Raw genomic sequence first — 12,365 nt, forward strand, 5'->3', positions numbered from 1 at the left:
TTGTCCCCGGTCATGTGCTTGGAGCATCCACTATCAACAAACCAAGTTGATAGATGCTCCCCCTTGACCAATGCCTACAAGACACGAAAAATAAACGTTTTAGGTACCTAAATCTTGGGACCTAATGCATCTACAATGAAAGACCTAGGAACCCATGCCTTGGTCACAACCTTCCTAGTCTCATGAACCCTAGAAGCATGTGATCTATGAAATTGGGTTCTAGACACTAGTGAAATGAAACTAGACTCCTTAGGTTGATATCCTAACCCAGCCTTGTTGTAGACCGCCCTTTGGGCATTTAGAATCATATCTAATGTCTTAGAGCTAGTTGAGAATTTTTCAAGCATTTTCTTGAGTTTCTCAACTTCACCCTTTAAGGCTTTGTTTTCATCCTCAAGGACCTCTAGATGTAGGTCATCAACCTCATCTTCCCTAAGGGCCCTCAAGTGCTCTACTTCATCTTTTAATGATTTAATTTGAGTTTTTGATTTCTTAAGCAAAGTAGATAAATATGCAATGGTTTTATAACATTTCTCTAAATGAGGAGATGTTACCTCTTCATCATCCGAAGATGATGAAGTCGCGGTTGAGGTGTCACTTGTGTCACCATCACTCCCGGAATCCGGTTCCTCCCTTGCCATGAACGCTAATTGACGTGTGCTTTTCTCCTTCTTCTCTTCCTCCGATGAGCTTGAGGAGGATTCATCCCAAGTAGCCTTGAGAGCTTTCTTCTTCTTGACCCTTTCCTCCTTCTTCTTGAGTTTTGGACACTCGCTTCGATAGTGTCCTTTTTTGCTACACTCATAACAAGTAACATTAGTTTTATCAACATTTTGATCGATAGGTTTACCTTTCCCTTTGTATCTCCGGCTTCTTCTCATGATTCTCCTTACAAAGTTAGCCATCTCGCTTGATGATGATCCACCTTCGTCATCAGACTCGGAGGAGGATGAGGATGAGGGAATCTCTTTTTCCTTCTTCTTTTCTTTCTTCCTTCTTCCATCTTTGCTCTTTTCTCCTGCAACTAAGGCAATACCTTTCTCTTTTTGACCCTTGTTAGCAAACTCATGGAGTTCCATTTCATAAAAAATTCATCTACTTTAACAATTGAAAGGTCCTTGGAGACCTTGTAGGCATCTATCATAGATGACCACAGGGCATTCCTAGGAGAGGCTTTGAGAGCATACCTTACGAGATCGCGATTCTCTATGCGTTCATCTACGGAATGAAGACCATTGATAATTTCTTTGAACCTTCCGTGTAGTTCACTTACCGTCTCGTTCTCCTTCATGGTGAGGTTTTGTAGTTGGTTTAAGAATAAATCTCTCTTGGCGATCCGAGAGTCTCGAGTTCCTTCTTGGAGCTCGATGAGCTTGTTCCACAAGTCTTTTGCGCTCGTGAATGGACCTACCTTGACGAGTTGATCCTTGGCTATCCCACATTGTAAAGTGACCACTGCCTTGGCATCAGCTTGTCCTTTGCGAGTTTGCTCAGTGGACCACCTTGATGAGTCAAGTTCCTTACCTTCTTCGGCCTTTGGAGGTGTAAACCCTTCCTTGACGGAGAACCACATTGAGATGTTGGTCTTGAGATAATATTTCATGCGGCTCTTCCAGTATTGAAAGTCTGCTCCGTTGAAGTAGGGTGGACGATTGGTGCTAAACCCTTCCTTCATAGTCATCTTCTTGCTCTTTAGGGTGTTAATCCGGATGAAGAGCACCTTGCTCTGATACCACTTGTTAGGATCTTCGGATGGCTAGAGAGGGGGGGTGTGAATAGCCTCCTCTATAACTTAACTAAATTCTTCAATCAGATCGTTAGCGCAGCGGAAATATGCACATGAAAATCTAATACAAGGAAAAGAAAAACACACACCACTAACACCAGTATATACGAGGTTTGGGGATAACTTGCCCCTACTCCTCGGCGTGTCTGTAAGGTGGACGATCCCTTGATCTTTCGGTAGATCACACCCCGGATAGATACCGGCTAAAGATTTCTCCTTCTCGGTGGAGTAACCTCTCCACAAAGTCTCAGAAAATATGTAAAAATTAAGCACAAGACTTACAGATCAGTGGCTAAAGAGAATGAGGAAGGAAGTTCACAGCCACGCAAAGACAGCAGTTAAACAGAGCACAAGAAGGAAGCACAACCAAGAACTCAAAGCTCAGCACCCTTGTTTGATCGACCGAGAGTTCTCTCCTAGAACCTCTCTTCATCCTTCTTCTTATGCCTCTGCTTCCATTGCGTTCAGCCTGTCCCGAATTGCTGTCAACCTGCACCAAATCCCTGCTGCAAGCTACGACATTGCCAATCACTCTTCCTCCTCCTCTGGTTCTCTGAACTCACACCAATAGAACCCATGGTCTTTACTTGGGTCTCTAAGCTCGAACCAATGAGCAAGAGTCAAGCTGATTCCCAACTGATCGCAGCCAGATCACAGCCTGATCGCAGCCAGTAACCGTTGATGCTCCAATTTCACCATTTGCAGCGAAACACAGCAGAAAGAACCCTTTGTCTTATTCTTCTGATGGAGCTTAATTTGAATTTGAGCATTGGCATGATACCTGCAATTTGCAACTTAAAAAGTTAACAACAGATGGTTAATTCAGATGGATCAGAAGTTGCAGAGAAACAGCAGAAACTTCAGACAGTTTTGTGGATCGATCAACAGATCGATCCATAGCTTGTTGGACCGATCAGGCTATGGCCTGATCGGTCCAGGAGAGTTCTGATCGGTCTGTGGACCGATCAGGCTATAGGTGGATCGGTCCACAGACCGATCCCCTATACTCTCTCCCGAACTTCATTGCCTACAGATCGGTCTCCAGACCAATCAGTAAATCTCACAGAATGTTACTGATTGGTTACTGATCGGTCTACAGACCGATCAGTCATTCTCACAGTGAGTTACTGTTTGGTTACTGATCGGTTTGGTGACCGATCAGATAACCATAGTATCACTAGATTGGTCAACAGACCGATCAGATATCCATAGTATTACTGGATCGGTCAACAGACCGATCCAATGCCTATGTAGGTAGGTTTAGAACTTCCCAGCCCTAAACCCTAAAGCCTTCCTGTTCTAGAGAACGAGCTACCGAGCCCTCTCTGACCTAGTCCGGAGAACGAGCTACCGAGCCCTCTTCGACTTCGTCCGGTCCAGAGAACGAGCTACCAAGCTCTCTCTAACCTAGTCCGGAGAACGAGCTACCGAGCCCTCTCCGACTTCGTCCGGTCCAGAGAACGAGCTACCGAGCCCTCTCTGACCTAGTCCGAAGAACGAGCTACCAAGCCCTCTCCGACTTCGTCCGGTCCAGAGAACGAGCTACCGAGCCCTCTCTGACCTCGTCCGGTCCAGAGAACGAGCTACCGAGCCCTCTCTGACATAGTCCGGAGAACGAGCTACCGAGCCCTCTCTGACTTCGCGTGTCAAGTTTCCATACTTGGATTTTTCCCTTCCACCTGATCAACATTGATCAGTAATCAATCTGAGTTTAATTAATATCTGATACAAACTTAAATCAGTGTCAACATCAAAACAACAGCCAGGTCAGACCGTATCAACACTTGCTTCGTCGGAGACTGACTTGAGCGTCGAAGGGTCATCGTCGGGACCCCTTCCCTGGCTCGGCACTAACACTGCTTATGTTGTAGACAAAAACGAAGCCCACCGGAGATCAATGAAAGCACCATATTTTTAACATCCGTCTCTTCAATTTTCGGAGAGGATCATAATATTTTCGACTTTCGGAGAGGATCATAATATTTTCAGTACCTAAGATTCGATTCGATTCAAATAGTATATAGTTACACATCAGCACTTTGAGCCTTTGAACCGCATGAGTTCCCTTCAACCCAACCGCTTCGGTTCAGTTCGGTTCTCAGGCCGAGGTGGTTCCCACAGTAAAACATAAAAAATATAAAAATATTCCTCAATCCAAATTTCTTCCCACTAATTAATCAACAACGGGAGCCTTTCTTGCACGTGAGCGCGCCGGCAGCCGCCGTTAACGCGTCGACCACCGACGACGACCGCGCGCTCAAGCTCGACGCTTTCGCGTAGCTCGACGATGCTCCGGCCCCCGACGGCGTGAAGAAGGCTCCGTTCAGCATCAGATCTCCTTCCGACCTCCAATTCCACTTCTTCCACTCGCTCTCCGCCGCCTCCTCCCGCTTGGTCACCTCCTTGGCGAACTGATCGTTGGGTGCGAGGAACCTGTTTCCTTGGCTGTTTATTGTCGGCGCCGCGCTCCCTCCGATCGCGTACATCTCCCAATGAACGTAGTCGTTGTTCACCACGTGAAAGTAGCCATGGCGACACCTGCAATCCGCCCCCCAAATTAGCTCACTTAAGCAGAAAAACAGAGCATGATCTTTGCGGCAATGGTAAGCGACCTTGGCATCCTCTGCACGAGGCCTTCGCCGAAGTGGTTGAAGGCGATGGTGACCTGCATGCTCTTGTCGGCGGCGAGGTCGTCGCTGTGCCCCAGCAGCATCACCTTGTCGTGGTGGCTGAAGTAGTTGTTGGAGACGGTGATGGCGGTGGATCCGTGGATGGCGTCCACCAGCCCGTCGCGGCAGCTGGAGATCGTGCAGTGGTCGACCCACACGTGGGCGCCGGCGAAGATGGACACGCCGTCGCCGTCCGACAGCGTGCGCCATCCGTAGTGCCCCGGAGAGTCGCGCACGTTCGCGTTCCCGCCTTGCTTGCAGTCGTGGATGTGGAGGCCGTGGATGATGACGTTGCTAACGTACTGCACCGTGATGCAGGGCCCGCCGGCGATGTGCACGTTGGCGCCGCGGCCGTCGAGGGTCTTGTAAGAGTTCATCAGCAGCTCCTCCTTGAGCTTGATGGTCATGTCGTGGTCGAAGACGATCCAGAGCGGCTCTTCTTGGATGACCGCGTACCGCAGCGTCCCCGGCTTGGGGTTCACAGGGTCGTCGTCGCCGCTGTCAGTCACCACGTAAATGTCACCATCGCGGCCGCCGATCGCGTTCTTCCCGAACCCAATCGCGCAGTCCGCCAGCCGCTGCCGGTTCTTGGCCCACCCCGGATCGCACCGCCAGCAGTCGTCGATCGGGTTCCCGGTCTTGCACGACAAGTACCCCAGTTCCCGCCGCGACATGTTCAAACTCCTAAATTTTAGTTTACTCCAAATCAGAATCAATCAAAATACACGAAAAGAACACTAAAATAAGAGCAGGACAACTCACCTTTGCACCTCTTGTACGACTAACTCAGGATCTTCAACAGCCGCCGCCGCCGCAATTGATTTCGAAGGCAAAGTGCGAGAAGAAGAGCAGAGAACGTTGCAGGACAACAAGGCGAGGAGGAAGAGCACCATGAGTGCTGCCATTTTCTCGATGTTAGTTATGATTGAGGAAACGGGAGAAAGTAATGAGGAATTTAAAGGCATTAGCAATGAATGATGTGGGAAGAGACAAAGAAAGACATGGCTCTATTATTAAACTTGGTGAAATGGCAGCATCACAGCATTATCGAATCATCCCTACATGGATTGTTAGTTAGCATTGCAGTGTTTTTGTTTCTTTTCCCTTTCAGTCGAGCTCGACCGTTTCTCCTATCAGTGCAAGTGCATCCTCACATGGCCAGCGTCAGTGCAGACTGCAGAGTTAAAGAACACCACAAGATGAGGTATTGCCATTCCATCCACAAGGCCAGTTTGTTCTTGTGGCACCATCATACACACAAACCCTACTGTTCTTGTGGCACAGTTACTCGAACTGGTATCTTATCTTTGCTTAAAGTCAGCATCCACCACGAGGAGAGCACATGATGGTAGACCCAGAAGGAGTAAACAATTGCACAGATTTAGTTTGGGGACGTCTTAAGCCTTCTTGATTCTGTATCCATGTGACTTTGCTCAGTCTCACTTAGCTTCGAGTTCCTTCATCTATTTCATACTTGTTCATACCAGTCAAGAATTATATGACAAGTTTATGCAAATATATATGAACCTAACCAAAGAATAAGGATCCTGATCACCCAAAAAACCATTACTATTGGTCCGAATTGTCGGTGGCTATCTTTAAGGACTTTTAGGTTACAAGTGGAGAGGCCTATTTAGGCTTCAAGGCATGTTGATCTCACAACTATTATTTCCCATGATAGTAATGGAGTGTTTGGTGCACATGGTGTGGGGGCACTGGACATTTTGTTTCAGCAGCCATAAACCTCTGTTTTGTCATAGTACCGAGCAGTACCGATCCTGCTTACGTGGGCTTTAGTCGTGCCATGTGAGCACCCTTTAGCATTCCTTAGGGTGGTGGTGACTGATGAGATGAGAAGTCTTGCCATGCCATGTTCTCCCATGTGAGAGTTTCCCCTTCCCTCTATTCCAATCATGGCTTGGCCAGGTAACCGCCTGCCGTATGGGCCGTTGATCTTGCGACCAAGAAGATCCGAGCCATTGACAACCTCTTTTCTATCTGATGTACTTGAATTGAGAGAGTGTGATGGTTACTTGATCACTGACTCTATCTTCTTTAAATTGCATGGAGTCTTGTTACACAAGCGAAACTACCATGATTCTGTTCTTCAAGTCGACTAGAGAAACTGCTCTGGGGGATTTTATTTCAGAAGTTTCTTTGGCTGTAACTTGAAAAATCAGTAAGTAGTAATTAGTTGTGAATTATTGAGGTCGAAGTGTCCTTACAAAGAGAGATTTTGAACTTTCCCTGAGGAAACCAAAGCATAGAACATGATTCTGAAATGAGTTATCTGGTAAATCTTCTGTTACGAGCCTACAATTTTTCGACAAATGTAGACTCCGCGAGATCAATGGCGCGAGAAAGGGCTGCAGCTTTGTTCTCGCATTCTTTCAGCTCATCATCAGGGTTGCTGTCTGCTACAATGCCTGCTCCAGCTTGAAGGTGTGCCACCCATTCTTGGCGCCTCTCGGGATCCTTGTATGAGTACATAGTGTTGTACTGGCTCCCAGTCAAGAATAATATGGTCCGAAGAGCAATTGCAATGTCCATGTCGCCGGTAAATGAGATTCCTCCAAAGCCACCACCGTACGGTCCTCGTCGTGTGAATTCCAATTGATCAATTAACTCCATGGCTCTTACCTGAGTAAAAGCAAATCAATGTTATAGGCACAATGGATGAGCAAGATAAATGATGATACTGATTGCTTTGTTCAAAATTCCAATCTACTGTCTAGTTTGGATTGATATGGTGCCCGTGTATCGAATGGTCTACTCAGCTATACAGAACACATTCCGTGACAGTAACATGTAGAGAATAACCTTTGGAGCTCCACTGACTGTTCCGACAGGCAATGCAGCTCGGAGAGCATCCCAGCAAGTCAGATGATCATATAACTCCCCAATTACCTGCATAAGTATCTTTCGATACTCATTAGTTTTTCCACTAAAATTTAATGAAGTTCAACTAAAAGTGTCGTTTAACACAAGACTTTTCTTCTTACATGAAGTTGAACTAAAATTTAATGAAGCATCATGATCAATTTCCACTACATCTAAAACCATGTGTTATTCACAAAACAAAAAACTTCTTCTAAGAGGTTGAATTGATAAGAAGCCACCTTACCGTCGAACTGATGTGCATCACATGGGAGTATCTCTCGATATTCATTAGTTTTTCCACCTTTACCGATCCAGGTTTTGATACCTGTTACAATAAACATGTTTCAGTATGGCAAAAGGTTTTTTAAAAAATGCTTCAACTAGAAAGCATGTTAATCACATTTCCATAGATCTTCATCAGAAGAATAAGAAATCACCCTCAGCAAAGAAGGGGGCATACATTTCACTTCTTATTATTAAACCGAACATACCCTTCCAACATCATTTCTTCCCAAATCTACAAGCATGATATGCTCTGCACGCTGCTTTTCATCGCTTAGTAGCTGTTGTTCATTTGATTTATCCTCCTCCTCTGTTGTTCCTCTTCTAATTGTCCCAGCAAGAGGTCGGTTAATAATTTTCCTCTGCAAAATCAATAAATAAATAAGTTCAGGTTTTCTTCGAAATCATTGAAATAGCGTCTGAGCATAAGACAGATTATTCTAAATAGAAGTAAAACTAGGATCCCCCAGCTTAAATTTAATGTGGTGAATTTTTCAAATGGTGAAGATCCAAGTGCATATTACATGGATTCCTAGGTAAAAGTAATAGTAAGAATATTAATCTGACAGTAAAAATACCCTTAACCAAATATTGAGAAAGAAAAAAGAATAAAGAAAAAAATAAACAAACATAGCAAATGTGAGCTACCAAGTCTGTATATTGAGTAACTTTAGGTGCATACCTTCTTTACACGAGTAAGAATTTCAGGGCTGGATGCTACAAGAACGCATCCTCTTGCCTGAAAAAACATATTTTGTAAAAGTTCAAAAAAGGAAGCATAATACCGCGCAAAGCATGCAAATGCAGATACTTTTCGCAATTAAAATTCAGTTTGAATATGAGAGTATAGCACACCTGTATGTAGGCCATGTATGGACTTGGATTCACAATTCTCAGTGAGCGATATACTTCAAATGGAGATGCATATGTGCGCCGCTCAAAACGCTGGCTCAAAACAATCTGAAAAATATCGCCAGCAAAGATGTGTTCCTTTGCCTGCAAAACTGCCTTCTTGTATTCTTCATTTGTCATTGATGACTTTGTTAAAGCAGGGCCAAAAGTATTTGTATGGACTTTTATAGATCCAGCAGATAACCTAGGCCTAAAATATGAAACTGCAAAAATTGAGTATAAACCAAACCAGAAAGGTGAAAGAAGATATTTTATCCACCAGAAAGATTTAACACAATTACTCACACTTTCCCGGTGTGCACCTTCGATAGAAAAGCTTCCAAATGACTCTTCCCATCTTGATAGGCTTCCTCGATCGAGGAGTATTGGTCTAATCTTACCCAATGAATTACATGTGCTTTCTGGAGCATAATTAATACAAATAACAGAAAAAAGTTGGAACTTGGACAAGCACTAGGAACTGCTAATTCAAAAAAAGAGGAGAGAGACACATCCTACTTGGTACGTGGTTCACAATATTCAGGTATGATGAGATTCAACAAACATATATCTTTAAAATTGCACCAAAAGATCTTTTTCCATTGATTAACAAATCAATCAGTATTTGTAATTGCAAACTAAATCTGTTTGTGATATGCAGTTAAGGAACTAACGTTTTGATTCTTGATTCTATATCGAAAACATCAAACTGTTATCTATGGTAATCAAAAACAAAGAATATAATTATTAAACCAAAAAAAGGGAAATCGTGGATGAAGGAGACACAACTTTTGCTTCTAGAATGCAGCTGCAAAGTGCAACAGGAAAAGAAGAAATGTAAAATAAAACTCCTCTAATTCAGTAATAACAAAAATAACAAGGATCCACTGATACACTGATATATAATAATGCATGTGAAGGATTCAAGAGGCACGCATTGTGAAGCTCATTCTAAGCTATTGGGTTGAAAAAAGTACCTTTTCCACATGGTCAAACACTATAACATCATTGTACAGTCCTAAATGGATATCTGGAAGGTTTCTATCATCCTTGGGAGAACCTGAGAATGGAAGCTTTTTCTTCTCTAGATATCGCATGGTATCATAGGAAAAGTAGCCGACCCATCCACCTGTAAAAAACAACATGCACTCATGCAACTACATTCAAGATGCTTTTCCAGCACACTAACATTCATCTCTCATAATTCTAATGTGAAAATCAGCAAGACGTAAAGCAGAAATAGAATGCAAACTTCAGACTGCTAAAAAGTTGTGGTCCAACAAAGAGCTAGACTTTAGAGACAAGTGGTACAATAGAGATTAGTTAAAACATAGTTCTAGGAAAGAACTCAATACAAAATGTGGCATATCATCCATGGTGATTGGATATCCATCAAACAAATGTTGTATTTCATTTGATTAAAAATGATATTAATACCAAAGTGAACCCAAATACAAGGAATGAACAAGTCTTTGGTTTAAATTGAATTTCTGTCCTTGAAAGAATCTTCTGAAGAAAGCATCTGCATAATAAAAAAAAGAAAAAAAATGTTTCTTTTCTTATAAGTGAAGGAGAATCAAACGTTAAAGTTTTTGTCACAATCAGAAGTTTACATCAAAGGTAGACCCTCATCTCTTTTCCTATTCGGATATGCACCTTAATCTATTTTCCCTTTCATCTATCTCTCCTATAAATTCATTTTCTATTTTATCTCAGCAGTTTCTAATACGCATGAGATGATTACCATACCATGCTGTCTGAACTAATTGGTCTTTGATCCTCCAAATGGGGGTGTTCGTTGTGAAACAGGTTTGTGAAAAATTATCTGAATCTCTACAAATATTTTAACACAATGAACTGGGACTTCTAAAATTTTACACTCATCAGATGAGTCAATATTTTAACATTTGGCTGTGGGAGTTGACAATTCTGAAACTCTGAATCAATGTCCAGTGAGTCCTGAAGGTGCCATTTAGCTCTCATCATCACCAGAATAGAAAGGGCAAACACTATAATTTCAACCAGCTGTTGTTATTTACATGAGCCAGAACTCTCAAATCGACAAGGGTATTCTTAACAAGATTTTCTGGACATTGACAACATGGAACAGACATGTTTCAGCAGAAACATACTTGATCATAGGGAAAAAAATATACCACAAAAAGCATCAGGAAATTCATCAATGGTCTGTGGGCTCCAACCCTCCATGATACTCTTGGGGATTTGCATGGGGTCATCAACAATCTCCTCTGTCATTCGCTCTTCCTCATGATCCATAACAGATACCATGTTCTCCCTGGCCACAATCTCCATTGCTGGATGCGCTCCAACAACACTATAACGTCCCTGATCAGAGAAATTGTTTAATAACAAGAAGGAAGAAGGCAACTGATAAAAACAGTAAAGAAGCAAATCTGACCACATTATTCCCCCGGGAACCTTGCTCCACTGACTCAAATAGAAAGCTTGGTGCTTCAAAGTCATCCTCCTTCACAAGACAACGATAGGCCACAACCGGTGTCAGCTGGTCACTGAAAATGCAACGGTGAAGGGGCACCAAATTGCCAACTTTGGCAGCCTCCGCGAACTTAAATGCCTCATCTTTTTCAACTAGATGGAGAAAGAAAAACCTTTAGTGGTTATTCGCGTAAAATAACTTTGAACTCTCACTCCCTTAGTAGCAAGTGGAGCGCGGGTACCTGTTTCCTCCGAGGAGGAATGTGAGACGGCCGAGCGTTTGGTTGAGGGAGCTAACGAAGAGATGATGCGAAATTGGATTCCTTTGTGACAGGACGCGGCGACGGCGGAAGGGAACCGGAACGGTGGGGTCAAGTGGCGACCGCGTAGGCCCAGCAACTGCGAGCAGAACGAGAAGGTGACAGCTACCATTGCACATTAACTTCCTGCGCCTCCAGCAAACAACGAATAGCTGCAACATACAAAGAAAGCGGGAACTCCGATGGACGTGAGAAGAAATACGGCAAGAGCAAGAAACACGAAGAAAGCTAATACTTGAATTGCTCCGATGGACATAAACACATGAAAGATTTCACCTTTAGTGTTCGCTCCTCTTTAGAACGCCATCTTGCGGACGATGAACAGATGAAGGAAAGCGAAGAATGCGTGGGCAACACACGGGGTCTCCCATGGCCGGTATCCTTTATAATGCCCAAACACGCGCCCCAAATGGAAAGTCTAACCGAGCCGGGGAAGGGAATGCGAGCCGGGTCCCACAGAGGCCCAACTGCCGGATATGGGACGGATTCACCAGAAAGGCGGCTTTCCTAGCAACCGAATCCTTACGGGGGATGAGTTTGCGCGACAAAACGGTAGTTTCCGCTTCTCGTGGAAGTACGCCCGCCGCACAAACAGCGAGCAGACGAGGCCCGTGGAATCGGCAGGGAAGAGGAATCTGGATGATCTCGACCGTCCATCTCACATCGCTTTTCTGCTTATAATAGGTAATAAATTGTAAAACAGGTTACTTCGTGTAGCTCCAAAATTAGTCTACGCAATCGGGAAGAAAAATAAATTAATTATAAATAATAATAATAATAATAATAATAATAATAATAATAATAAAATCCTAAATACGTAAATTACAAGGACGTCATTCCCACTGTATGATCATTTGCATGGAAAGTACCGCGATGCATTTTATGCACGTTATGATAAATTATATAACGGTAATTTATTATTTCTGAAAAAAAAATATACTTTGATAGTTATGGAATACTATATTTAATTTTCTATTCTTTCTATTCTATTCCTTAATTATTTATCTATTTTTTTTTTCTCTTTTTAATATATATAATTTCTTTTCCCTTCACTATGTACAATGCATGCATCCTCTTTCT

At 43.3% G+C, this 12,365-nt stretch overlaps 2 protein-coding genes across 2 annotated transcripts; both read right to left on the reverse strand.

Moving 5' to 3' along the window:
- Window positions 1–3,768: 3,768 nt before the first annotated feature.
- LOC122017294 (probable pectate lyase 5) lies at window positions 3,769–5,389 on the reverse strand. Its single transcript, XM_042574863.1, has 3 exons — window positions 5,218–5,389; window positions 4,399–5,139; window positions 3,769–4,324 (listed from the first exon to the last, which is right to left on the reverse strand). Exons 1-3 carry the CDS (start codon window positions 5,358–5,360, stop codon window positions 3,964–3,966), a joined length of 1,245 nt encoding a protein of 414 aa, XP_042430797.1. The 5' UTR covers window positions 5,361–5,389; the 3' UTR covers window positions 3,769–3,963.
- A 1,250-nt stretch (window positions 5,390–6,639) lies between these two features.
- Window positions 6,640–11,900, reverse strand: LOC122017283 (anthranilate synthase alpha subunit 1, chloroplastic-like). Its single transcript, XM_042574855.1, has 12 exons — window positions 11,562–11,900; window positions 11,208–11,437; window positions 10,928–11,118; window positions 10,665–10,854; window positions 9,486–9,637; window positions 8,815–8,930; window positions 8,473–8,719; window positions 8,300–8,356; window positions 7,827–7,979; window positions 7,580–7,660; window positions 7,276–7,362; window positions 6,640–7,095 (listed from the first exon to the last, which is right to left on the reverse strand). Exons 2-12 carry the CDS (start codon window positions 11,395–11,397, stop codon window positions 6,769–6,771), a joined length of 1,791 nt encoding a protein of 596 aa, XP_042430789.1. The 5' UTR covers window positions 11,398–11,437; window positions 11,562–11,900; the 3' UTR covers window positions 6,640–6,768.
- Window positions 11,901–12,365: the final 465 nt, after the last annotated feature.

Source organism: Zingiber officinale, chromosome 1A (assembly GCF_018446385.1).
Source record: "Zingiber officinale cultivar Zhangliang chromosome 1A, Zo_v1.1, whole genome shotgun sequence".
NCBI lineage: Eukaryota > Viridiplantae > Streptophyta > Magnoliopsida > Zingiberales > Zingiberaceae > Zingiber > Zingiber officinale.